Below are 27312 nucleotides of genomic sequence, written 5' to 3'. Positions count from 1 at the left end.
TAGGGGTCAAAGTGGAAAATGTGCTGTTTCTCACACAGCGAACTTGGGGGCCAGAAATGCATCCACATGACACAGCTATGTGTCCAGTGGAGTGGTACAGTGGACAGAGCTTTGGAGTCAGACATATCCAGGGTTGAGTCTTGGGGCTCACTTATTTTTTTATTTATATTGGAGCACAACTAATTGTTACTTCCAATAAATTTCTTAATGGGGACTTAGCTTTCTCCCGGAGAAACTAAGAATAGTGTTATTTACTCTGGTGTCACAGAGGTGTATGCCCCCATTCCCCTGGAGTGAGGACCTGCTGTGATGAGAGCAGTCAGCAGATAGCCTTGCGTTGCTGTGCCTTCAGGATCCACCAGGTATTCAAGCAAGGCCATGCTCTCCCTAGGCTGCTCCTAGACACTGCCTGAGTATGGCAACTAGAGCCAGAACATTTCTGCCCAAAATGAGGATCCTCTGCTGCTACTGCTGCTAAGTTGCTTCAGTCGTGTCTGACTCTTTGTGACCCCATGGACTGCAGCCTACCTGGCTTCTCTGCCCATGGGATTTTCCAGGCAAGAGTACTGGAGTGGGGTGCCACTGCCTTCTCCGGAGGATCCTCTAGTACTCTGGGAATCCCCAGCTCCTAGGGGGAGACTTTCTCAAGGTCTGAAGGTCTTCCTCTCCACTTTTTCCTTCCTTCTTTCCTTTCTCTGAGTCAGAACTGCATCAGATCTGGAGGCTCTCCTTCCAGTTCTGCTTCTGTTCCCCTCCACCCTTTTTTTTTTCTCATAGGCATTTGTTGTTGTTGTTCAGTTGCTCTGTCATGTCCGAATCTTTGCAACTGCATGGACTGCAGCACACCAGGCTGCCCTGTCCTTCACTATCTCTCTGAGTTTGTTCAAACTCATGTCCATTGAGTTGGTGAGCCTATCTGATCCTCTGTCGCTCCCTTCTCCTCCTGCTCTCAATCTTTCCCAGCATCAGGGTCTTGTCCAGAGAGTTGGCTCTTCACATCAGGTGGCCAAAGTATTGGAGTTTCAGCTTCAGCATCAGTCCCAATGAAGGTTCAGGACTGACTTTCTTTAGGATTGACTGGCTTGATCTCCTTGCAGTCCAAGGGACTCTCAAGAGCCTTCTCCAGAACCACAATTCAAAAGCATCAATTCTTTGGCGCTCAGCCTTCTTTATGGTCCAACTCTCACATCTGTACCTGACTACTGGAAAAACCATAGCTTTGACTATATGGACCTTTGTGGTTCATAGTGAAAGTGATGTCTCTGCTTTTTAATACACTGTCTAGGTTCATCATAGCTTTCCTTCCAAAGAGCATCTTTTAATTTTCTGGCTACAGTCACTGTCTATTTCTGCTTTATTGACTATGCCAAAGCCTTTGACTGTGTGGATCACAATAAACTGTGGAAAATTCTGAAAGAGATGGGAGTGCCAGACCACCTGACCTGCCTCTTGAGAAATCTGTATGCAGGTCAGGAAGCAACAGTGAGAACTGGACATGGAACAACAGACTGGTTCCAAATAGGAAAAGGAGTACGTCAAAGCTGTATATTGTCACCCTGCTTATTTAACTTCTATGCAGAGTACATCATGAGAAACACTGGGCTGGAGGAAGCACAAGCTGGAATCAAGATTGCCGGGAGAAATATCAATAACCTCAGATATGCAGATGACACCACCCTTATGGCAGAAAGTGAAGAGGAACTAAAGAGCCTCTTGATGAAAGTGAAAGAAGAGAGTGAAAAAGTTGGCTTAAAACTCAACATTCAGAAAACAAAGATCATGGCATCCAGTCCCATCACTTCATGGCAAATAGATGGGGAAACAGTGGAAACAGTGTCAGACTTTATTTTTTGGGGCTCCCAAATCACTGCAGATCGTGATTGCAGCCATGAAATTAAAAGACGCTTACTCCTTGGAAGGAAAGTTATGACCAACCTAGATAGCATATCAAAAAGCAGAGACATTGTTTTGTCAACAAAGGTCCGTCTAGTAAAGGCTATGATTTTTCCAGTGGTCATGTATGGATGTGAGAGTTGGACTATAAAGAAAGCTGAGTGCCAAAGAATTGATGCTTTTGAACTGTGGTGTTGGAGAAGACTCTTGAGAGTCCCTTGGACTGCAACGAGATCCAACCAGTACATCCTAAGGAGATCAGTCCTGAATATTCATTGGAAGGACCGATGCTAAAGCTGAAACTCCAATACTTTGGCCACCTGATGAGAAGAGCTGACTCATTTGAAAAGACCCTGATGTTGGGAAAGACTGAGGGCAGGAGGAGAAGGGGATGACAGAGGATGAGATGGTTGGATGGCATCACCGACTCGATAGTCATGGGTTTGGCTGGACTTCGGGAGTTGGTGATGGACCGGGAGGCCTGGTGTGCTGTGGTTCATGGGGTTGCAAAGAGTCGGGCATGACTGAGTGACTGAACTAAACTGAACTGAACTGTCTGCAGTGGCTTTATAGCCCAAGAAGATAAAATCTGCCACTGTTTTCATTTTTTTGTCTTCTATTTGCCATGAAGTGATGGGACCAGATGCCATGATCTTAGTTTTTTGAATGTTGATGTTTAAGCCAGGTTCTTCACTCTCATAGGCATTTTCCCTAATAAATATGTACTTTGAATTCACTTAAGTGTCTGCTTCTCAGAAAACCCAACTGATATAACTACCCCTAGAAAACTGTTCTAAAAATTTAAAACAATAGCATAGTTCCTGTCTTTTGGTAGCTGCTCAGTTCAAGGTTAGCTTCCTCCAAGTGGGATGCATTACAGGGTCAGGGACTGAGTAACACACTTCTATATCTGCTCAGTACTTTAAGCATGGATTCCATGTGTAAGTGAACTTCAGTAGTCAGCAATGTGGAGTTAGACTTCTTAATATAGCATTCCAGACTCTGACCTATCAAGATTATCTGCAGGCAGGTAACCATGTTTGGGTGTGTGAACAGGTGGCTTGGATTGTGAGGGAAGGAAATTGGCTTGGGTGCTAGGAAGACCTAAATCTAATCTTAATTTGCTGTGTACCTTAGGGAAATCACTTAACCTCTCTGTCTTCAGTTGACTCAACTATATAATGGGGATAATACTGCTTAGTTTACTAACTGTGAGGGTTAGAGGTAATCTAGGTAAGGCATCTAGCACAGTGTCTGGCCCATTAGACGCTTGTCTAATGTGTTGCCTGTATATCCTGATTCTTACCCTGTAGTCTTAGTGCCTACATCATTTCATTCATTCAATATTTATTGTAGGTCTACTATGATAGGAACTTGAGACATAACAGTGAAACTGACAGGCACAGATCCTCACAGAGTCTGACAGGTTGGCACATCATAGTACAAAGTACATCCAGTAATTATAACAGAAACATTTAGATGCTGCTTATTATGTGCTAGGTACTGTTCTAAGAGCTGTACTATACATTCACTCACTGAACCTTTATATCAATCCAACCATATATCTGCTCAAGATGAGATAACTAGGGATGTGATAGATTTGAACCCAGGCAGTCAGCTTCAGAGTCTATATTTTTAACAGCTACATTGTTGCTTCTCTCAACATCTGAATTAGATTTTATGGCTCCACAGAGCAGGAATGATCCTTATACAAGTATATAACAAAACCCAGTGAATTAAATTAGTAGACAAACAGTTATTTCCTTAGAGAAACAGTTATTTCCTTTACAGAAATAGTAAGTCAGCCGAGCAGGTGTAGACACTCCTGACCCACATGACAGTTACCATCCCCCAACCTCCCACTTCCTCACTATTTGCTTAGCTTTGAACTCAGCAGCTGTTCTCTGGCAGTGGCCTTAGAAGAAAAATTGTTATAATACCATTTTTCACCTTACTTAGCCTTGACCTTTTCATCTGCAGTAACCACAGGGCTCTTCTGGTTCTAATAAATTCTCAATTTTCAGTGTCATAATCTTTTATGCCTATCAGAACTTTCTGGCAGAAAAGTTAAAGTCAAATCGGTGTGTTTTATTTGTTGTTTTCTTTTCATAAAAGCATCCACATGACTGCATTAAGTAGTTTGCTGAGTGTCTGCAAGGCAGTCAAGGTGGCAGTAAGGACATTGGACCCCGGACACGAAGTTCATTTCTTATTATGTGGCAGACAGTAACCAAGCTTTGGATGCCTGGGTAGCCAAAGTGACAGCAGCAGTTTGTTCCAAGAAATCCTTTAGGTTTATGACAACATACCATTCTCATGACCATTCTAGAATAAAAATGACAATGCTAATATGATAAAAACCCACCAGCCTCTTCTAACTAGTCAAGAATGATTAAGACAAAAAAAAATGACTGTACTTACAGGGGGGCACTGTGCAAGTTTATCAGCTGCTACCAGTTGAACATTTAAGTGTTTACTTTGAGACTTTCCTCTCGATTTAATCAACCGCTGTAAAACCTGATAGAAGAAAACATGAATCTGAGATACTATCAGTGAGTTGAAAGAAAACCAAATAAATCAAGACTTTTTTTTCAGAGTCTGTTTAACCCTGAGTATTTAATAGGGAGGGAACACAAAATGACAAGTTTTGTATACATATAAACTCTCTAGTGACATCATTCAGTTACATTGGCTTTCAGTTATAGTGGATTTGATATGTCCATCCTATTCTTGCTACATGTGAGGTCTTGGTGGGTTCTTAAGTCCCCTTCCTAGATTTTATCCAGAGATTTCAAAAAGAGCCCTGCAAAAGTGGAGGCACTGATCTGTACCAGATCATTTATGTCCAAATTCAGTTGAGTAGCATTTTGGTTCACTATCTTGATGTCTGATCAATATCAGAGTCACTTATATATTTGACTCTTTATGTCATTGATAATTATTAAGGCATTCCAGTCTAATCTGACATTAATAGGACAATTTCATCTTCAAAATCTAGGCAAAACATTTGCACTGGTATATTGCTACCTATAAACCAGTGATATACCTATGTCTTTTGGGGCACTGCTGTAATGGCATTTTTCTATATACTCCTCTTTCCCTTAATTATTTTTTAGCTGAAATAGGATGCTTCCTTGCAAATAGTACTAATCTATGAGGCTCTATGATACCACAGCACACATATCCACGAGGGGACCCGTTCCTGCACTTATGGACTCACTGGCGATTGGGGCCAGAGGGTTGAACTCTGTTCCACTGCAGTGAAGGGTGCTTGACTCCCCTTCAGTTCTGGGTCAGCGACTCTAAGTGGTCAAAGCCATTTCACTCCATTCTAATGATTGCCCAAAGGTCCTGGCTTGGTCAGGACTCCAAGCTCACCCTGCACAGAACCAGTGCCTGGAGAGATGGAAGGCTGAGGAGGTCAGGAGGGTTGGGAAGGGCACATGCTTCCCCTGGGAGAGGAGACTACTGGTCCAGTTTGAAGTCGAATACGCATTTAAGCAAGAAAATGAACTCTTGGAGCCACTGCAAAGAAACTGATTGTTAAGGTAGTACCTCCCAAGGGTATCTATTTCATATTCACTTTTTAAAATTAAAAAACATCCAAGTCAAAAGGGACCAATTTAAAAATAAATAAATAAATGGATATATAAAAGTTTGTAAGGGAAAAAAGGGACCGATTTCAGGCTGTCTCACTTTTATTTTTATCTCCCCCATTGGCATAAAGATACATGGCAGATACTCCATTGTGCTTCATCATAGAATAATTATATTCCTTGAAGGATTCTCCAGGCCAGAATACTGGGGTGGCTAGCCTTTCCCTTCTCCAGGGGATCTTCCCAACCCAGGGATCAAATCCAGGTCTCCTGCATTGCAGGCAGATTCTTTACCAGCTGAGCCACTGGGGAAGCCCAAGAACACTGGAGTGGGTAGCCTATCCCTTCTCTAGTAGATCTTCCCGACAACCAAACCGGGGTCTCCTGCATTGCAGGCGGATTCTTTACCAACTGAGCTATCAGGGAAGCCCTGAAGAACCCAACCTAAGCATAAATGCACGGATCTATAAAGTTTCCACGAGAGATGTTATACAGTAATCTTTGACTTTAGATTTATGGTAAATATTTGTGTACTTCTTGAACTATTTTCTCTCTCAACTGGGGAGATAATATAGGTGATATAAGAATCAATTTTACCTAAGAGATTTACCAAGATAGCACCTAAAATCTCTGAAAAGCCAGACTTAACTTTTCATCATCTTTCCTGCTTTTTTTTTTTTTTTTTTTTGCTTTTTTATTATATTCTTGCATAACTGCCTGGTTTGGGAACCACACAGACAGTGAGTTTCTTGAAGGAATAAATTATTCTTCATTTGCTATCTCAAAACTTCAAGAATCTGTACAGAACAGGTGAATCAAAAACAGTATTCATTAAAAGGGTCTTAAAAAGACATTTTCCTTGCCACAAACAAAAATGCGCAGAGTGAAGAGTGTTTCAAAAGAAATTGACCTTCTAAATCTTAAGACAGAAATGAGCTAATTACCTTTGGAGATGAGACTTTTACATGAACAATAATTGGTGCTAAGGAGGTCTTTATAAGTTGTGCTGGGTGATTGATGGTGTCTGCATCAAGAACAACCAGTTGCAAAGATCTTGCCAACTCAAAGATTCTTTCAATTTCACTTTGTACTTCCGCTAAAAGAAGAGAAATAACAAATAACAGGTCATGGTATTTTTATTAATTAGTTCCTATATTTAAAAAATAGTACCTCTTTCAGATATGTTAGTCTACATTGCAAAACCGAATATTTTGAATTTTCATAGTTCTATCTAACTTAAGATCTTTTCCAAAGAGAGACGGGTTTTGAATTTTACCCAAAACCAAACAGTTGGTGGAAAAAACTGAGATGGTGCACTGGATTTGCTTCTTACACTCACTCTAATATTTAGCTATTTACATAGCTATGTTGTTTTGATTGTGATTTTGTTCTAAAGAACTTTTATTTTAGCTCTAGAAGCTGAAACCACATTTTAGGAAGCAACCAAAATACAGGTGCAGAGCAACATCACATGGAAAACAAACGGCACTGAAATACGTCTACCAATCAACAGTTTGCAGGTTAATGTTTATGGAAATGTTTTTATAAAGTCTTGCGGCTCATCTGTTCTGACTGATATGCACATTTTTGTATCCTTGTTAAATGTTCTGGACCTACTCTTACAATTAGCATACTGCTAAGTCTTCCCAGGGACGGGGGAGCCTGGTGGGCTGCCGTCTATGGGGTCACACAGAGTCGGACATGACTGAAGTGACTTAGCATAGCATAGCAAGTCTTCATTAAGTGCTAGGGCCAGTGGACTTATTCTATGGCATGATTATCTTCAGGATTAAAAAAATACAACTTAATACCAATTATATTAAAGTGTCACAATGCATTTTGATGCAGATCTACTGGGCCAGGTTTAATAGCCAACTGACCTGAATTTGTGCATGAATCTGGTCAAATGAAAGATCTAGTTATTTTCAATGTTCAAAGCAATCTGGCTGTTGTTTAAGTAAAAATTAAGCAGATTATCTGCAAAACATAATATGGATTTCTGAAATATAAAAGCTTGTTGTAATATATCTTCTTATAAATCACCTGATTTATTGAGCATGTCCAAAATCTGAATTAGTCTATTTAATTTTCAGAGAGATGGTCTCGTTTTGCTTTTTGGTTTCTTTTGGCTACAGGTATAACCTACCAATATTGTAATCTTGTCTAAATTACACCGAGTAGACAAAGGCATCTAATTTAAATTATTTCAAAGATGGACTATGAAAAAGTTGATGTCACTCTAAATATCCTCATTGAAAAGGGTATGTGCCAGAATCTCATGATTTGTTTTGCTTATTCAGAATAAACACAGATTTATGTCAATCACCAAAAGATCTCCTTTTTAACCGAATAGACTGACAGGGTGTGTGGGATCATGAACGCTCAAGTCTATCATGTTAACTATTTTCTAGGGCTCCGCATAATAGCATAAAATTCTTATAAAATTCTTATTTCCCACAAAATCACTGATGTTTAATGCATGATCTGTATTAGAAGTATTAATTTAAAGAGTCAGCAGGACCTAGTAGAAGCTGTTTAGTTCAACTTCTGACTCACAACATGTTCTCAGATTTCCTTCCTGTAATGGGTTGAATTGCATCCCCCTCCAGATTCCTATGTTGAAGTCATAACCCCCTGGTACCTCAGAATGTAACCTCATTTTTGAGATAGGGTCTTTATAGAGATCATCAAGTTAAAACGAGGTCATTAGGGTGAGTGTTACTTCAGTACGACTGGTGTCTTTATAAAAATTGGAAATTTGGAGACAGGCACACACAGAGGAGAACCTGTGTGAAGATGGATGCAGAGACTGGAGAGATGCTTCTAAAGAGAGGAATGCCGGAGATTGCCAGAAAAACCCCAAGAAACTAGCAGAGAGGCATGGAAGACAGTCTTTCTCACATTCCTCAAAAGGAAGCAATCTTGTTGATACCTTGATCTTAAATTTCTAGCCTCCAGAATTCTGAGGCAATAAATTTCCATTAAAAAAAAAAAGTCATCATATTATCCAATACCAATGGCCTGAAAGATTTCACATTACTTTGAATGGTGCCTAGCTTTCAATATAGCAATGTAAAGAATCTGGACAATTTGGCTTATTTGCAAAATTCTGAAATACAGTCTACATTTATTAGCAACAACAACCTACTTATCCCTTTTTTCCCTCATATGTCAGAAACAGAAAGATTTTTTTCCAATGGAAAAGTTTGGAAAATAAAGTCTGTTTTTATTGTAGTAAGTTTTAGCTGTTGGGATGTAGGTTTTTTTGTTTGTTTGTTTGTTTTTCCATTAAACTGTCACCGTTGAATGTAACTCCTGTTTTAGTACTCCTGGTACTAAAACAAGGTTATACTGCTTTAAGCTTCAAATTTTAATACAATGTTTTCTGAAGTAGCAAAAAAGGCAGTGAGGCAAACTAGATTGCCCTGGTGCAAAGAACCCTTGAGGCACTCAGAGTCTCTGTGTAAATAATTCAGAGATACTTGGGCCTCATTTACTTTGCACGAGCAATGAGGTAAGTGTAATGGTTTGGGAGATTTTCTTGACCTCATCCTTGATGTTCAGCTTGCAGGGTCTTAGTTCCCTGACCAGGGATTGAACCTAGGCCCTGGAAGTGAAAGTGCTGAGGGCAGGCACACCTACTGCTTAACCAACACGAAGCCTGGGCCATGGCTATCAACAGAGAGGTGCTGGGGCAGAGCAGGCCAGGAGGCTGCAGAGGTCCACTCTATGTACTGGCGTGGGTCCAATACTTGAATAATATGTATAAGGAATACAATAACTAAACTATACATGTGAGAAAGAAAGTTATTATCTACACAGCCCATTTTTCACCCACACCACAGGGCTTGTGGGATCCTAGTCCCCTGACCAGGGATTGAACTCAGGCCCTCTGAAATGGAATCACAGAGTCCTAACCACTGGACTGCCAGGGAATCCCCTCATATCCTTCTTTTTTTGTTGTTTTAAAGAAAAACTTTAGCCAAATCTAACAATATCTTGACTACCATGCTGATTCCAGTCAAAGCCTTATAACAATATTATTCCAGACAAATGAACTCTGATAAGTCATGGACTAGGATCCTGGGAGACCTGCGAGAACACTTCTCTAATAACTCGGCTGCAGCTGGTCTGGACTCAGCTCTCATAGCAACTCTGTCACCTGTGATCTTTCTCTCATATCTAAATGCTTAAGCTACGTCAATGGCTCTTTGCGGCCCCAAATGACATTTTCCAAGGGGAGTACCTTGGAACACTAATCTCATGAGATAGCAAACACAAAGAAGGGATTTTCTACAAGGGAAATACCCCATTTTTAATAGCTTCTCTAGGAATTTCAAACATGCATTACCTTCTTTATCTTCATGTCTCTAAGAAGTCTTGCAGTGAAGAAACCTGACAACTATTTAATCCATAAATTTCAAATTTATTTGACCATGAAAAACATACTATTTGTATCTTTTAAAAAATCAGCATTTTGGGACTTCCCTTGTGGTCCAGTGGTTAAGACTCTGAGCTTCCAATGCAGGGGACATGGCTTCCATCCCTGATGGAGGAACTAGTATCCCACATGCCATGTGGTAAGGCCAAAAGAATAAAATCAACATTCTGTGGGATCTATTTTGGAGGTCTCTTTAGCAAAGCATACTAGAGCCCTAATATACTGGCCTAAACCTATTTTTTCAGTCTCTTCTGTTGCTCTCAATTCATGCCCTCCACTTCCTTTTTCTAAGCATGATCTGCAAGAAAAACCACTTATTTCTCAACCACATATTGTTTCTATGTCAATGCTTTTGTACATTCTTGACTGCCTTAAGAACCAGCTCAAAAAAAAAAAAAAAAAAAACACAAAAAACACAAAACTGTAAAGTCTTCTCAGATACCTCTTACTCCCTATGTTTTTCTCTTTACACTTTTAGTACTTTGCTCATAATTCCATTATTACACAGTATTTTAACCATCACTTCCTTTTTTCTGTTTTCTTAGCATGGGTAAGACAGTCTGTCTTAGTCCCATTTGTACTTCCTAAAGTCTGGTGTAATGCATGGCAGTAAAAAGTGTTCACTAAATATTTAATGAAAGAATCTATAAATATGCATTATAACAAGCAGACAAAAGGGCATAAGTGGCTCACAGAGTGGTTATTATAAGACGTTGCCATTAAATTAACTCCAGTGGTTGTGGGTATAAGACTTTAGAGAGTGAAAAGGAAAACCAATGAACTGATATCTACCTTGTTTCTTTCTCACTATTTACACTAATCCCCCTCCACCCACTCCACTGGCTCTGACAATAGGTGACTACATAGATTATACGGGATGACTTCAAAGGGAAGGAACAGTTAAAAGTCGAAGGCACTTTGAGGAGTGAAAAGGAGGGTGGAAGATAGGAGAACAGATGCTTATTTGAGAAATCTTCAATCTAACTTGGCATCCTTGCCACTCATGATATATTACTTTAGTTGGTAATCTGATTCATCATCACCAACTCTGCCTTCATCATCCTTGAAGGTCAAAATACTGTGCCTTTAAGAGTGTTTCACTCTGTAATGTCGAAGGCTCTAAACAGAGAACTAAAGAAGGAACCACTGATGTTTGGGATCCTGCTCCCACAGACACTGACAACGGTCCCATTTGGTATGTTCAGCATTCTTTCACAAAGCAGACCAGAATGTAAACGCAAAAGAGAGTTATGGGTGGACTGCACCACTCTGGGCCATCACAGAAACCACAAACAGGCTTTTGAGATGAGTATTGTGCTTTTCGGGCAGCCTGGACCCACTTCTGTGGTTGGTGAATCCATCCCCCACAGCCCTGTTCCTGTAGGGCTTGATGGAGCTAACCACATATATTAGTGTTTTTGCTTCTCCATCATGGTGAATCTCATGATGCTTTCTGACTGACTGGTGTACCAGGAAAGACAAGTTTAAACTCCTTAATGTTAATGATAGTTGCTACATCCACTTAAGGATGTGACTATTCTGGGTACCAGCTGGCAGCAGAAACCACACTGAGAACACCATTATCGAGCTTTCTTCCAAGGATCTGAGAAAGGTGGACATCTCATTTGCTTTCAAGTCAGCTGTGACTCAGGTATGACAGATGTCATTAGCCTCATTGAGAAGCTTGGGCAAAGCAGGGATGAGTGGCTTCGTTTGCCGAGGTGGTAACAGATGAAGACAGCCTCTTGAGGATTCTTCCCACCAGACTACTAATTAGCTAACTGACTGGAGCTGAGACAGAAAAGGATCAGCTGCACAACTCTGCTCTCTGCTTTTGTAAGACTGGCCTTCTCGTCAGTTAATCAGTGTTTCTCCATTCAGAATGGAGATCAGGGACTTCCCTGGTGGTCCAGTGGTTAAGATTTCACCTGCCAATGCAGGTTACTCAGGTTTGATCCCTGGTCCAGGAAGATCCCACGTGCTTCTGAGAAACAAAGCTGGTAGTTCTCTAAAGCCAGTGCACCATAACTACTGAAGCCTGTCCACCTAGAGCCTGTGCTCTGCAACAAGAGAAGCCACCGCAATGAGAAGCCCTAGGACCACAACGAAGAGTAGCCCCTGCTCACCACAACTAGAGAAAGCCCACAAACAGCAACAAAGACCCCGAGCAGCCATACATAAATGAATAAAGAAAAAAAATTTTAAAGAATGGCATCAGAGCAAACTGGAAAAGCATTCACAAAGGCAACACGTGTCACCCCAGTCTGAAAGCGCAGCTTGGAGAAGTAGCACATTTGAACATCTTACCTAAGCTGGACCGAGTGTTCGAACGTTCAATTATTGCTCTCTTGCTGGGATTATTTAGCACAGACCTCTTAGCAAGAGAAATGTCAGCTGTCACTCTTGTTATTGATATCCTATGAATAGGAACACAGAACAGAACAAACCAGTAAAAATGTGGTGGGGCTCTCCAAGCGATTTATAACCACAGTACTTAATAACCACTTTACATACTATAGTGCAACCACAGTATAATAAAACATTGGCCACAAGTATTTTAAATAGGCTTTGGCTAGCATTAAAATACAAGCAGAGCAGAATGGAGGAAGGTTTTTGGCTATTCAACAACAAAAAAACTCCAGGAAGAATGCAAACTCTTCCTCCACTATTGTCTGTCTTGCGGAATTCTCCTTATAGTGCACACCATACCAAGAGGGAATTAAAACATATGAATAAACTATGTTCTTTCTAGCAAGCAGCAATACAATTTCCCCACAATTCATAGCTGATTTTCTCTTGAACAAGACCTTCAGGAACTGCACAGTGCCTCAGTGCTGCTGGTCAAAGGGGAAAATCCTCTTCATTTTAATCATCAAAGACACTCAACCGATTGGTAGCTGTGTTGCATTCCTGGTGCTCAACAGTTAACTCATGACACATGAAGCATTTTACCACAGGCCTGAAGGAATGCTTCATTTCTAAGAATATGAAAAATATGGTTTCTTTTCTACAGGCACAAGATTATCTAGCATGTTTGCATATTACTTTGAATGCATATGGTGGACAGAAATAAGACACTATTGCTGAGGGCAATGTGAGGATTGTGCCAGGATTTCCCTAAATTAGAAAGTATCCTGCAGTCATGCAAGACAAGAATAAAGCAGAGACATTACCAATGAATGGAGACAGAAGTCTATCTTGTCTATGTATATGATCTAGCAAATGAGAATCTCTGGAACTTACAACTTTCAAGTTCTTTATTTTAGGCTGGGTTTGCTCAACTTCAAATTATGATCTATCTGCAGAATGCAAAGAATGCCTCTCTAAGCCAGCTACTGCCATCATGGGCCCTTCCTCATGCTTATCTTCAGAGCTTAGAAGATTCCAGAAAACAGACAAGGCCCCTTCGCTTTTATACTCATGCACTCTTTCTCCCCAACTTTCAAGCTCCTCCAGAGGGTGGAGCAAGAAGAGGGTAGAGTTAGCCACAATTGAGTCCTATGTCATCTCACACCTATTTAGGGATATGTCAGCCCTCTCAGGAGATTCCTCACTTGACTTCAGGGACCTGAATCCTTGGGGAGAATTTAAAACAGTCCTCTTTGGTCAGAAATCATTTCTTTAGAGCAACAGGCTGTGCAGAAAAAGTTCTGGTGCCATTTTAAAGCAAAGTACTCTTTGTTGGTGGTGGTGGATATATAAGCTGCAGATGGTGAGGAAGTTTAAAGAATTTTAATTCCTTAGAATTTTTCAGGCCCTAATAAATTATTTGAGGCATCTTCAGACTGTATTCTGTGGAAACCAAGAATTTTGTGAAATATCTCAGGTCACTGAGAACATCGAATGGGGGCCGAGCTGGCCAGCAGGGCCCATCTTTCCCATGCTTAATACCAAATAAGTGCCTCTGCATTTCTGTTGAGGCCTTACCTGTGATTTCATTGTAAGCACTTGTTCAACTGCTAAAAGATACTGGAAAATACTGGTCTGTACAACTTCATTTTATCAAGAAAAAAAGTGAGACATGAGGAGGAAGTTCCACATGGATCCCTAGTGTCTAAGAAGGTCTAAAGCACAGGCTCCCAAGCTCTAGACCAGCACTTAGTCACCAGACTCATAATTCTCTTACAGTTTCAGCTTCCTTCTCTAGCAACCCCAAATCTCCAGATACCAGCCAAACCATCAAGAGCAGATCTGGGCCACGCAGAGTGATGGCCACTTTCTAAGTCAGGTTAAAGTCCGTGGAGCCCATATTTGAGTCTCTATTACTCAGCTGGCTGCCGCACTTGAGGCATGAAATCTCATAGGTAGTCGTTGTGGTCAGAGATCATTTTACCTACAGAATAGGATTTGCTTGTTTATTTTTGTGTTTCTGGCGTCTTTGTTTGTTTGCAGTTTTAAGAATGGAGTCGCTGATTAGAAAAATACTATCAAGTTCTAGGGGCAGAATTCAGCCTTCTAGAATATTCATTTTTAGAGGATAGAGGATCCAAAGATTCTGTTCTGCTTAGGTGAAAATCAAATCTAGTTTTATACTAGCCAAGTAGTGACCCTGGTTCCTAAAAGTTGGAGGGATTATCAGCAGATGTGTACTCTTATATCTTCTGGGTTTTAACACACTTTTATAAAGCCATTTTCAAATATATATAAAGTTTTTACCAAGAGGCAGAATAATAACACACAAACAAAAAACAGGAAATGAAAACTTCTTCATGTGTTCTGAACACAAAAAAGGTGTGGACAATAAAAGATTCTTTTTCTTCTTTTATTGGTCAGTAAAATACCAATTTGTTGTTGGTGGTCACTAAATTGTGTCTGACTCTTTGTGACCCCATGGACTGCAGCACACCTGGCTTCTCTGTCCTTCACTAATTTGTTAGCTAATTTGTTAATATGTTATTTCTTAATAAAAATACGTATGTAGGAAAGAGCTTAGGAGAAGACAGACACAGCTCCAGAAACCCTCCAATAAGACAAAGCAGGAGTTTCTATTTTCTATGCAAAGATGCTTACTATTATCAAAATCAGACACCAAATCCAAACTTTTTGTTGTTTAAAAGGCTCCCCAGTAATTACACTCATTATTAAATGCTACCTAGTTTATATACTTTTTTTTACTTAAACTAATACTCTTTCTACTTCTTTTCTTGATATACCTTCATATCTTCTAGTGACTTTTAATACTTCCATGTATCTTTGATATACATCTCTAAAAAGTTCCCTTGGATACTTCTCTGTGACACAGTGTCAGTAATTACTCGTGAGGGATAAAGGATGTTCAGTTCCCCAGCAGACTGGATATATATAAATCTGGTAAATCTGAATCCTAGTTGTTACTTACTTCTGATTTGGAATCCTTCATAATTTCTGCACTCCATCAGTGCTATGAGTTTTAGTTTTCTGTTACTTATCTATGGAAAGACGTTACTCTCAGGTGAGACACATTCATTCAAAAATAATTAGTATTTCCAGGTTGATAATGGAAAGCTAAGGATCCTTTTATACTCTATCCTTACCACATCCAATATGCAACCCTGTTAGTATATTAGTTAAAAAAAAAAAAAAAAACTCTTATTCTTCACAAAGGAAAAACATTCCAAAGATCAGAGAGCACACTGTCAGGAGAAGGAAAGGAAGAGAAGGCATTCATGGACCTGGGGAGTCTCTCTGATCTTCCTCTGGCTGGATCTTCCTGCTGGCTTCGTGACCATGGACAAATCATGCCATTTTTTTGAGCATCAGGATGATAGTTCTGCCAGACTATCTCACAAGACAATCACTAGGAACAAATGAGGCAATATCTAAAAGTGTTTTCTTAAATACTCATTCATAGTTATAGCATGAACTCTCCCATTGCCAGAGTCCATGAAACTTACATATACTTGGAGGGTGGGAGAATAAGGTCAGACATGTTACAATCAAAATCTGTTAATTTAAATATTCATATTTGAATAATTCAAATTATCTCGAGTGCTTGAGTGTCCACGGATGAGTCTGCATTTGAATAGAGAGTAGGAGGAGCTGATAAGAGGGTGCTATTGATTATGAAACAGAAGGCACTGTATTGTTCTTTTCCATTTGTCCCCTACAAGTTGTTTTCATTCTTCCATGTCTTGGCTGCTTTGTGATAGCATCAGCTGTTGCCATTTCCTTTCATAAATAAATACTATTTCTTTGAGTCTCCCTCAATTATATTTTTAGCCTCCTTTCTTCAAATTCTTCCTAAAACCTTTTTTTAAAGCATGCCTTGGCTAGTTGCTTCAGATCCTATTTGTATGTTCATTTAGGATTTGGGGCCATAATCATGTTGGTTACAAAGTGTCCTATAACTGCTATAGAGCTGATCTGATTCAGTTGTCAAAAAGCCTAAAGTTACAACTTTGTTGGGATTTGAAATGATTAGCATAGGTCAACACATTGCAATTGGTTTGACTGCTTGCTGTTCAGCCTGTGAATGGTAGATTCAACCAGCTGAACAAACCTCATCTGAAAGGATGATCCCTGATGAATGTTTGTGGTGTGAAATGAAGAGAGAAAAGCTCCTTGCCATTGTGCATGCACTGTGCCCCTGCCAGGCTGGTGCATTGTACCAGCTCGTTAGACTCATTCACTTAGTTCATGACCTGTGCATAGGAACTGTCATGGATAGCCACATGTACAGGGGTTCCCTGAGGAAGTATTCAGTATTGTGCTTTTCATTCTTTCTTACATACATTCTAGTTAAGCCTTGAATTTATTAAGCAATGAATCCATCAAGCAATGAATGACAATACAATTGTAAAATAAGTAGCTTTAAACTGATTCAAATCATTTCTAAGGTATCATAAAAGAGTAAGTAAATGATTCTGTAGGAGACACTGTTGATGTTTAATTCAATTTGTTGAATTATTTTTTAACCAAGATCTGAAAAATAGTACTGAAGAAGAAAGACTTTTAGGCAGTTTCTTTTTCTCTTTTGGCTCTTTCTGAAAAAGAAATTATCCTATTTTGTCTAACCTACTGCATTCATAGCCAGTGAAACACGGAGGAGGTTTCCATTAGAACATATTGTTTATGCTGTATTGCTATGCAAAAGCCCGCTGTGTAATTGTTCTCTTGGCTGGTTTCAATTAAAGACTATTTGTTGTTTTTCCTCCTTTTATTAATTGGTGGAACACAATGCAGCAGATTGTCATGGCTCAAAATGTAAGGATATTCCCCACACAGCAGACATGTCAGAGTCACAGTGAAACTACAAGCACATTTCTTTTTCCTAATCAAAGTTTCCATATACACCAGTGAATGTATTATTGTTTTTCTGCTGCAGTGGCCTCTGCTAACTTGAAAGCAAGCCCTCTCTCCTACTCCCACCTTTATTATCTAGCTTTCTCAAACTCTGCCATACATCAGATCTCTCTCGGGCAGAGTCTCTCTACACACATATCTTCTGCTGCTGCTGTATTCCTCCTCACATCTCTACACCCTCTGCTGTGCCATCAGACACCCTGGATCACTTGGCATTGGAATTTTAGTTCTATTTCTATTAAAATCATCTTCAATAGTGTATGCTTGATGAATCAGGTAACTCAAGCTGATAAATCTCTGCTGTTACAATTAAATGCACTTCCTCTCTCTATGTCTGAAGATTGAGGAAGAACCTCAGATTCTTCATTCTTGAAGTCAGTAATTAAGTCAGTCACTTTCTCTTTGCTAAATTACAATAATTACTTCCTTCTTTTCCATAAGGTCCTACTGTGCAAAACTTTACTAACACTGCTGTTTATACGACTGTTATATGGGGACCAAAACAAACAGAAACTTAGACTGCATGTGGGATGGCATTTGTTCAGCTCAAGAGCTCTTGTGGGGCCACAGGATGAAGCACTGCTCAGAACTTCCTTAAATAAAGGCCTACAGGTTAAAGCCATGTGACTCCAAGCACAGCTGAAGGAAGCCTGCTTGACTGAGCCAGGCATATCAACTATTAACAACCCAGGGAGAGCTGCATGAAGGTAAGGGTCATGGCCCCTGTCATCAGAGGCAAGGATCAAAACCAACATTAAGTTAAAAAGCCACAGTTCAGCTGTTTATTTGCAATGCCTTTTTTAAGAAGTAGATTCCCGGTACTCAAAAGTTACAAACAGAAGCAGGGTATCCATCTACCTGTTGTTTGACTTAAGAGATTAGAATATAAGGACTTTTTACATTTCCTTCCAACTCCAATAGTCTAGTATTCAGTACTTTTCACTTGTTTTCTTTGAAATTACTTCATTCTCTGTCTATTTTGTTTAAAAAGAGAGAGAGAATAGGATATATCTATGGCTTTCTTATTAAGCCCTCGTGTCCACTAGATAAATATGGCAGACTGCTATTTGTTCAATAAAATCCATTTTGTCTTCCTCCTGGGCACATAGCTAGACTGTAATTCCTAGCCTCCTTTGCAAGAAGGTGTGGCCACATGTCTAAGTTCTAGCCAATGAAATGTGAGAATGATGTGAACTAGAGAAGCTGGTTCACTCCTCTCCCTACAGCTGATTGTAGAGATCAACCCCGGGCCAGCAGTCCCAAATGATGCACAGGACAAACTTTCTTTCCCATCCTTCCCTTCTCCATCCTACCCACCTTCCAGCTGAGGAACACCTGCCTCAGACTGTGCAATGAGCAACAATAAGTTTCCACTGAGTTTGATTCATTATACATTTTGGGCTCTATTTATCAAGGCAATCTAGCCTGTACTCGGACCAGTGCATTCTTTTGGCAAAACATGTTAGCCTTTGCCCTGCTTCATTGTGTACTCCAAGGCCAAATCTGCCTGTTAACTCCAGGTATCTCTTGACTTCCTACGTTTGCATTCCAGTCTCCTATGATGAAAAGGACATCTTTTTTTGGTGTTCGTTCTAGAAGGTCTTGTAGGTCATCATAGAACCATTCAACTTCAGCTTCTTTGGCATTAGTGTTTGGAGCGTAGACTTGGATTATTGTGATACTGAATGCTTTGCCTTGGAAACGAACAGAGATCATTCTGTCATTTTTGAGATTGCACCCAAGTACTGCATTTCAGACTCTTCTGTTGACTATGAGGGCTACTACATTTCTTCTAAGGGATTCTTGTCCACAGTAGTAGATATAATGGTCATCTGAATTAAATTTGCCCATTCCTGTCCATTTTAGTTCACTGTTTCCTAAAATGTCAATGTTCACTCTTGCCATCTCCTGTTTGACCACTTCCAATTTTCCTTGATTCATGGACCTAACATTCCAGGTTCATTTCTTTACAGCATCGGACTTCACTTTCATCACCAGTTATATCCACAACTGGGCATTGTTTTTGCTTTGGCTCCATCTCTTCATTGTTTCTGGAGTTATTTCTCCACTCTTTTCCAGTAGCATATTGGGCACTTACCAACCTGGGGAGTTCATCTTGCAGTGTCATACTTTTTTGCCTTTTCATACTATTCATGGGGTTCTCAAGGCAAGAACACTGAAGTGGTTTGCCATTCCCTTCTCCAGTGGACCACGTTTTGTCAGAACTCTCCATTATGACCCATCTGTCTTGGGTGACCCTACATGGCATGGCTCATAGTTTCATTGAATTAGCCAAGGCTGTGATCCATGTGACCAGTGTGGTTAGTTTTCTGTGATTGTGGTTTTCATTCTGTCTGCCCTCTGATGGAGAAGGATAAAAGCCTTATGGAAGCTTCCTAATGGGAGAGACTGACTGTGGGGGAAACTGGGTCTTGTTCTGATGGTCAGGGCCCTGCTCAGTAAACCTTTAATCCACTTTTCTGTTGATGGGTGGGGCTGTGTTACCTCCCTGTTATTTGGTCTGAGGCCAAACTATGGTAGGGGTAATGACCATAATGGCAACCTCCTTCAAAGGGACTTATGCACTCACTGTTGTATTCAGTGCCCCTGACCCCACAACAGGCCACTGTCAACCCACGCCTCTGCTGGAGGCTCCTGGACACTCACAGCCAAGTCTGTCTCAGTCTCTTGTGGGGACAAAGCTCCTTTCTCCTGGCTCCTGGTGCACACAAGGTTTGTTTGTGCCCTCCAAGAGTCTGTTTCCCCATTCTTGTGGGAGTTCTGTAATCAAATCCCACTGGCCCCCAAAGTCAAATTCCCTGGGGGTTCTCAGTCTCTTTGCTGGATCCCCAGGTTGGGAAATCTGTCATGGGTCCTAGAACTTTCTTTCTTAACAGTATGAGAATTTCTTTGATATATTGTTCTAAAGTTTGTGGGTCGTCTGCTCAGCAGCTTTATAGTGGGGCTAATGGCAACCTCCTCCAAGAGGGCTTATGCCACACACTGTGTGTCCCAGGTAGCTACATCCAGAGCCTCTGTTGCTGCGGCAGGCCACTGCTGACCCGTGCCTCCATAGGAGACACTCACACACTCAAAGGCAGGTCTGGCTCAGTCTTTCTGGGGACTCTGGGTCCTGGTGCACATAAAGTTTTGTTTGAACCCTCTGAGCATCTCTGGCAGGTATGGGGTTTTATTCTAAATGTATTTCACCCCTCCTACCATCTTGTTAGGGCTTCTCCTTTGCCCTTGGATGTGGGGTATCTATTTTGGGGGGGTCTTTTTTGGTGAGACAGATAACAATCTGTCAACGATTGTTCAGCAGTAAGTTGAAATTTTGCAATTCTCACTGGGGAAGATGAGCACATGTCCTTCTATTCCACCATCTCGTTTTCAACAACACAAGAGATGACTCTATACATGGACATCCTCAGATGATCAATACTGAAATCAAATTGATTATATTCTTTGCATCCAAAGATGGAGAAGCTCTATACAGTCAGCAAAAATAAGACAGGGAGCTGACTGTGGCTCAAATCATGAACTCCTTATTGCGAAATTCAGGCTTAAATTGAAGAAAGTAGGGAAAACCACTAGACTGCTAAATCAAATCCCTTATAATTATATAGTGGAAGTGACAAATAGATTCAAGGGATTAGATCTGATATACAGAGTGCCTGAAGAACTATGGATGGAGATTAGTGACATTGTACAGGAGGTGATGATCAAGACCATCCCCAAGAAAAAGAAATGCAAAAAGGCAAAATGGTTGTCTGAGGAGGGCTTACAGAGCTGAGAAAAGAAGAGAAGCAAAAGGCAAAAAAGAGAAGGAAAGTATATCCACTTGAATGCATAGTTCCAAAAAATAGCAAAGACAGATAAGAAAACCTTCCTCAGTGATCAATGCAAAGAGATAAAGGAAAACAATAGATGGGAAAGACTAGAAATCTCTTCAAGAAAGTCAGAGATACCAAGGTAATATTTCATGCAAAGATGGGCACAATAAAGGACAGAAATGGTATGGGCCTAACAGAAGCATAAGATATTAAGAAGAGGTGGCTAGAATACAGAAAGAACTATACAAAAAAGATCTCCATGATCCAGATAACCACAAAGGTGTGATCACTCACCTAGAGTCAGACATCCTGGAATGCAAAGTCAAGTGGGCCTTAGGAAGCATCACTACGAACAAAGCTAGTGGAGATGATGGGATTCCAGCTGAGCTATTAAAAATTGTAAAAGATGATGCTGTGAAAGTCCTGCACTCAATATGCTAGCAAATTTGGAAAACTCAACAGTGGCCACAGGATTAGAAAAGGTCAGTTTTCATTCCAATCCAAAAGAAAGGCAATGCCAAAGAATGCTCAAACTACCAAACAATTGCACTCATCTCACACACTAGCAAAGTAATTCTCAAAATTCTCCAAGTGAGGCTTCAACAGTATGTGAACCAAGAAATTCCAGATTTTGAAGCTGGATTTAGAAAAGGCAGAGGAACCAGAGATCAAATTGCCAACATCCGTTGGATCATTGAAAAAGCAAAAGAGTTCCAGAAAAACATCTATGTCTGCTTTACTGACTACACCAAAGTCTTTGACTGTGTAGATCACAATAAACTGTGGAAAATTCTGAAAGAGATGGGAATACGAGACCACCTGACCTGAGAAATCTGTCTCCTGAGAAATCTGTATGCAAGTCAAGAAGCAACAGTTAGGACCAGACATGGAACAATGGACTGGTTGAAAATTGGGAAATGAATATGTCAAGGCTGTATATTGTCACCTTGCTTATTTAATTTATATGCACAGTACATCATGAGAAATGCTGGGCTGGATGAAGCACAAGCTGGAATTAAGATTGCTGGGAGAAATATCAATAACCTCAGATAGGCAGATGACACCATTCTTATGGCAGAAAGTGAAAGGGATCTAAAGAGCCTCCTGATGAAAGTGAAAGAGGAGAGTGAAAAAGTTGGCTTAAAACTCAACATTCAGAAAACTAAGATCATGGCATCTGGTTCCATCATTTCATGGCATATAGATGGGGAAATAGTGGAAACAGTAACAAGCTTTATTTTCTTGAGCTCTAAAATCACTGCAGATGGTGACTGAAGCATGAAATTAAAAGACACTTGCTCCTTGGAAGAAAAGCTATGACCAACCTAGACAGCACATTAAAAAGCAGAGACATTACTTTGCCAGCAAAGGTCTGTCTAGTCAAAGCTATGGTTTTTCCAGTAGTCATGAATGACTGTGAGAGTCCAACCATAAAGAAGGCCGAGCGCAGAAGAACTAATGCTTTGAACTGTGGTGTTGGAGAAGACTCTTGAGAGTCCCTTGGACAGCAAGGAGATCCAGCCAGGCAATCCTAAAGGAAATCAGTCCTGAATATTCATTGGAAGGACTGATGCTGAAGATGAAGCTCCAATACTTTGGCCACCTAATGCAAAAAACTGACTAATTGGAAAAGACCATGATGCTAAGAAAGATTGAAGGTAGGAGGTGAAGGGGATGACAGAGGATGAGATGGTTGGATGGCATCACCAACTCAATGGACATGAGTTTGAGCAAGACCTGCGAGTTGGTAATGGACAGGGAAGCCTGGCATGCTGCAGTCCATGGGCTTGCAAAGAGTCAGACCCAAGTGAGCAACTGAACTGAAACTGAAGTCTGTACTGAGGTACTTAGCAATTCACGTAATGGCACTGAAGCTTTCTGCTTTCTTGAACTAAAACATCAACTATTGGAACTAACATCCCAGCTTATTTTCTTTCTATTATATATAGTCCCAGAAACTAACAAATACTTTAAACACAATTATCCAGAAGGTTTTTCTTTTAAACAAATATATACAATTTGTACTTAAATCAGTATCATGTTTGCTTTTTTTCTTAAAATATCATATTTTTTAAAACCCATGTGGAAATTTTAAAAAATATCTTTAAATACTTAAAAATTTAGTAAGCTGGATGCATTTATCCATACTTATCCATCAGCGCTAAGTTTTCTTCATTTCTAATAAATCTTCAGGTATTGATTTCATGTGGTTATTTTTACACGGAATACATTCTGCATTGTGAAAGAGCTTAGTTCTTAGTATTGAGTCGGTGTGGACTTTTTAACATTTCTCTGCAAAATACAGAAGCTCCTTCCAGATATTTTTCACAAAACTGAAATGATAAAATTTTCTATTGGTTAAAGACTGTGCCATGTTGATATGGGTCATAGTGGGATAAGATACATAGAAAAGAAAACAGTAAAATAGCAAGGTAATTTCTAGTAAAACAAACCCAGAACTGAATATTCAAAGAATTACTATTCCCTTCAAAATAGTCACTTTGGGAGGCTTATGATGAAACCAGGATTCCTTGGTGGCTCAGTCAGTAAAGAATCTGCCTGCAATGCGAACCCAGGTTCGATCCCTGGCTCAGGAAGATGCTCTGGAGAAGGAAATGGTAACCCACTCCAGTATTCTTGCCTGGAAAATACTACGGACGGAGGAGCCTGGCGAGCTGCAGTCCGTGGGATTGCAAGAGTAGAACACAACTTAGCAATTAAACCACCACCACCATGATGGAAACATTTCTTGCGCTCTTCTTTTAAGGAAATTTAGTACTTTATATCTTCATATGATACACAGGCATATATGCATGCACACACACAGTTCCCAAATGACTCTACCCAACGTGACCAGCGATGCACCATATTGTCAGAAACATTCTATATTTTTCATCATTTGCTCATAAACATGTTTGGTATGAATTCAATTACAAGTGAGAAAATAAAGACTAACACATACATGTAAATAAAACAAATGGATTATTTTCCTTATCAAGGTCCTTTTACTTTAAGAGATTCAATGCTATACATCCTAACTTCATATTTTCAGAGCACTTTCATTGTGTTCTCCCTTGAACACTGACTTAACTTTTAATTAGAGAACATCTGCAATCGCAGGAGACATAGACCTACAAATCAATTTATCATTCACGGTGGTTAAAGGAAAATAAAAATGGAAAAGCATCTGTATGTCTCACCTCCCATCAAACCTGTGCTTCAGGAAATCAAAGAGGGCTTTCTGCATCATGTCTGTGACCTTTGCAGAGGTGAGAGAAAAAGAATGAGGCAAACAACAGCAGAGAGAGAGAGATCAAGAGTGAGAGAGCTGCAAAGAAGGGTGCTCCAACCAAAGACCTTATCACAGCTATTTGTCTGCTGGGGGCAGGACAGGGCAAACTACCATGAATGGAGTTTTTCACACTTAACCTACTTGCGCTTACTCAGTTTCCCCCATTTGTTCTCCTCCAGGGTGCTGAGGTGTGAACCAGCGGTGTTCACTAGACCCAAGACAGACCCTCATCTCTTTTTTAGGGGTTGAATGGCCACCAGGAGACCAGGATAAGCTGGCTCTGTGCACAGGTACGGCCTGTCCATGCCATACCTGAGTGGTGCCTGCCTGTAGTGAGGAGCAACTAGAGCTCCTTGGGCCAGCCCCAGGCCCGGCCTCCTGCTAGTCCGAGCAAGTTGGTGGACACATTCTCCACATCCAGGGCTGGACTTCTGTAGACCCCTCTCTGCTCTTCCTCAGACAGTCCCCATTGAGAGGGGGAGGGGAAGGGAGGGAGTGAAAGGGGAAGTGGGAGAAGGAGATGGGATTCTTAAACCTGCGTCAAAGAGATTGATTAATTCAGTCAACAAATGTGCACTGAAAGCTGACCATGTGCCAGATTTGTGCTGATTCAGTGGGAAGGGTGCCATGGAGGTGGCCCACCTTCAGATAATGTCCTACCCATTTATTCTTATCCATGCTGGCATAAAGTCAAAATGGCAACATCTGAAATGCAGTACATCTAAGTGCTCTCTTCTTCCTTACATTGCTTAGTTCATCTCTGAAGGAGTTCAATGATATTTTTAATGGAGTTTTTTCCCTTTTTTACGTCCTTTAAAATAAAGAAGCAGGGAAATGTTTGGTGGAATATGCCAGCGTCTTGAGCACCCAGCAAAGCGAGACTGGTTGGTGCTCTGAGGTGAGGTTTGCTGGCAGTTTGCTTTTATGTTCCCTTGTGCCATTCATTTGCTATTTTTTCTAACAGCAACAGGAACCATTGAGACAGATAAAATCCTTTTCTTTGACTTGAAAGCAGAGCAAACCTTTGACCAGAACTTCCCATTATAACTATTTTGAGGGAGCTATTTCTAAACACTGTAATACATGAAAGATGAGAAGAGGGCCAGAGAGGGAGGAAATAGCAAAGGGCCACGTGAACCCCACAAAGCACCTCCTGTCTTCACAAGCTGAGGGCCCTAGTGGAGGAAGCTCCCAGTGGCTGACTCCTAGATTCTTGATCAAGAACTAATGGGTAACAGACTGATATCGGTACCTCATAACCCTTCAGCGATGGCCCCACCAGCACCACCGGACGCATGGATGGCACCACGTCGTAGGGGGGGATGTGCTCCGTCTGAAAGAGACGATTAGACACACATAACAAGGTGTGAGGGTCAGCAGCCCTCCTCCACAGCCACAACATTCACAATCCTCCGGCCAAATGAGAAATGATAACCACGGGTCCCACCAAGGAGACACCTCCCTCATTTTATAGCCATTTGGGTCACTGAAATGGAGCATTACAGGCATTTATGGATAGAAACCTTCACAGGAGATTTAAAAAGGAAACATGACTTACCACTTTTTGCTTCTGTTTTGCTAAAAGACAACAATGAGAGCCATATCAAAATATGTAATCTCTGTCATTGTCAGCACATGATTTTAAAAAATGGAAGAATATGCCAATTTGTCCCTGTCATTCTCATCATTTCCCAATCACCCACTCTGCAGAGTACTACTCTACTATTTCATTCTGGTTGGGCCAATTGGGAAGACAAATGCAAAAACAGACAATTTCCTCCCTGAACAAATGACCTCATACCCTGATTCACAATGGGTGGGGGGCTAGATTTCATAACATTGGCTGGGCCAGCCACAGGCCATGGGTTGTTCCCGTGCTGGACACAGCAAGTGGTGTGGCTGAGAGCAACTTGGACAAATCAAATTTGATAAAAAGGGACTTAGAACAATAATTTGTATAATAATGACCATCACTGCACTCACTAGTTATTTTTGGATGTGTAATTTTGGTAAACTAGCAGAAGAATTTGCAGTTCTTTTTGTGTTCTTAAGGCTTTCTGCTCACTTTCCAGAATACTGACATATTTTTCCTAGTGCACTGCTTTTAATTTCAAGTAAGTTTATAATCAGTTGTCCCTGTTCTTTCTTGTGTGTAATAGTGAACAGCTGCAATGACTTAAATGTTCAGCAAATGGAGATGAGGCAAAATATACTCAATATCTCTGGCTTTGTGGCCACCCATGCAGTCCTGTCCATTTGCGGACAACCTAAAGAACAAGACTTTGGTTCAGAGCCCTGGAGATCAGGGTTCACATACAAGGACCCTGACACTCAGATCTGCTCTGGAACCAACCCAGTTTCCTGCAGTTATGGTATGCCAGGATAGACATTGGATCTGTCATTCTGAATTGATGACCCCAGATACATTAATGCAGCATCCGTTCTGGGGCAGAATGAAATGAGCCAGGGAACGTGGTGGAAGAAAAATTCTTGCTTGAACACCTCCACAATCTCTAAATGTACAACAACTTCTGATTGGGCCATCACTGTCCCTTCATAACCATTAAATTCAGGGCTCAGTTGTCTGCTTTTCAAACAGAAATGAGCCCCTTTGGGCCAAACCTCATTCTCTGCTTCAACCCTCCCCACCTCCACAGCTCAGGTTGTACCAACCCACCCTGAAGTTTTACATGAAGACTGGAACTTGGCATTTTCTTTAGAATGCTTTTAAAACTCATATAATTGGCCCTCACCATCTTAAAGTGTGCTGGGTTCTCGGGTGGAATAGTGAACTTGCTTCTGAATGATTTATACAATAGAGGGCAAATAAGATTGTACAAAATCATGAGCCATATCAAAACATGTAATCTCTGTCATTGTTACAATGATCTGAATTTCTAGTAACACAAGTACCCTTTAAATCAAATTAAATTACTAGAGAAAAGCAAATAAGCAATGAAATAGTAAGTATAAAAA

At 40.6% G+C, this 27312-nt stretch overlaps 1 protein-coding gene across 3 annotated transcripts in view; it reads right to left on the bottom strand.

Moving 5' to 3' along the window:
* Nucleotides 1-27312, bottom strand: part of CACNB4 (calcium voltage-gated channel auxiliary subunit beta 4) — a 49536-nt gene that overhangs the window by 20387 nt on the left and 1837 nt on the right. Inside the window, exons 1-6 of one of the 3 annotated variants that reach the window (XM_061438016.1) lie at nucleotides 25895-26689; nucleotides 25589-25669; nucleotides 24245-24303; nucleotides 12238-12347; nucleotides 6434-6585; nucleotides 4315-4410 (exon numbers count right to left, since the gene is read on the bottom strand). In XM_061438016.1, coding sequence (XP_061294000.1) covers nucleotides 4315-4410; nucleotides 6434-6585; nucleotides 12238-12347; nucleotides 24245-24303; nucleotides 25589-25633 — 462 coding nt within the window. In that variant the 5' untranslated portion in view covers nucleotides 25634-25669; nucleotides 25895-26689. Of the gene's footprint in view, nucleotides 1-4314; nucleotides 4411-6433; nucleotides 6586-12237; nucleotides 12348-24244; nucleotides 24304-25588; nucleotides 25673-25894; nucleotides 26690-27312 lie in introns of those variants that run through there. The other 2 variants (XM_061438018.1, XM_061438019.1) reach the window with 2 other exon arrangements.

The sequence above is a fragment of the Bos javanicus genome, chromosome 2 (genome assembly GCF_032452875.1).
Source record: "Bos javanicus breed banteng chromosome 2, ARS-OSU_banteng_1.0, whole genome shotgun sequence".
NCBI lineage: Eukaryota > Metazoa > Chordata > Mammalia > Artiodactyla > Bovidae > Bos > Bos javanicus.
This window is presented reverse-complemented; position numbering and strand designations above follow the sequence as displayed.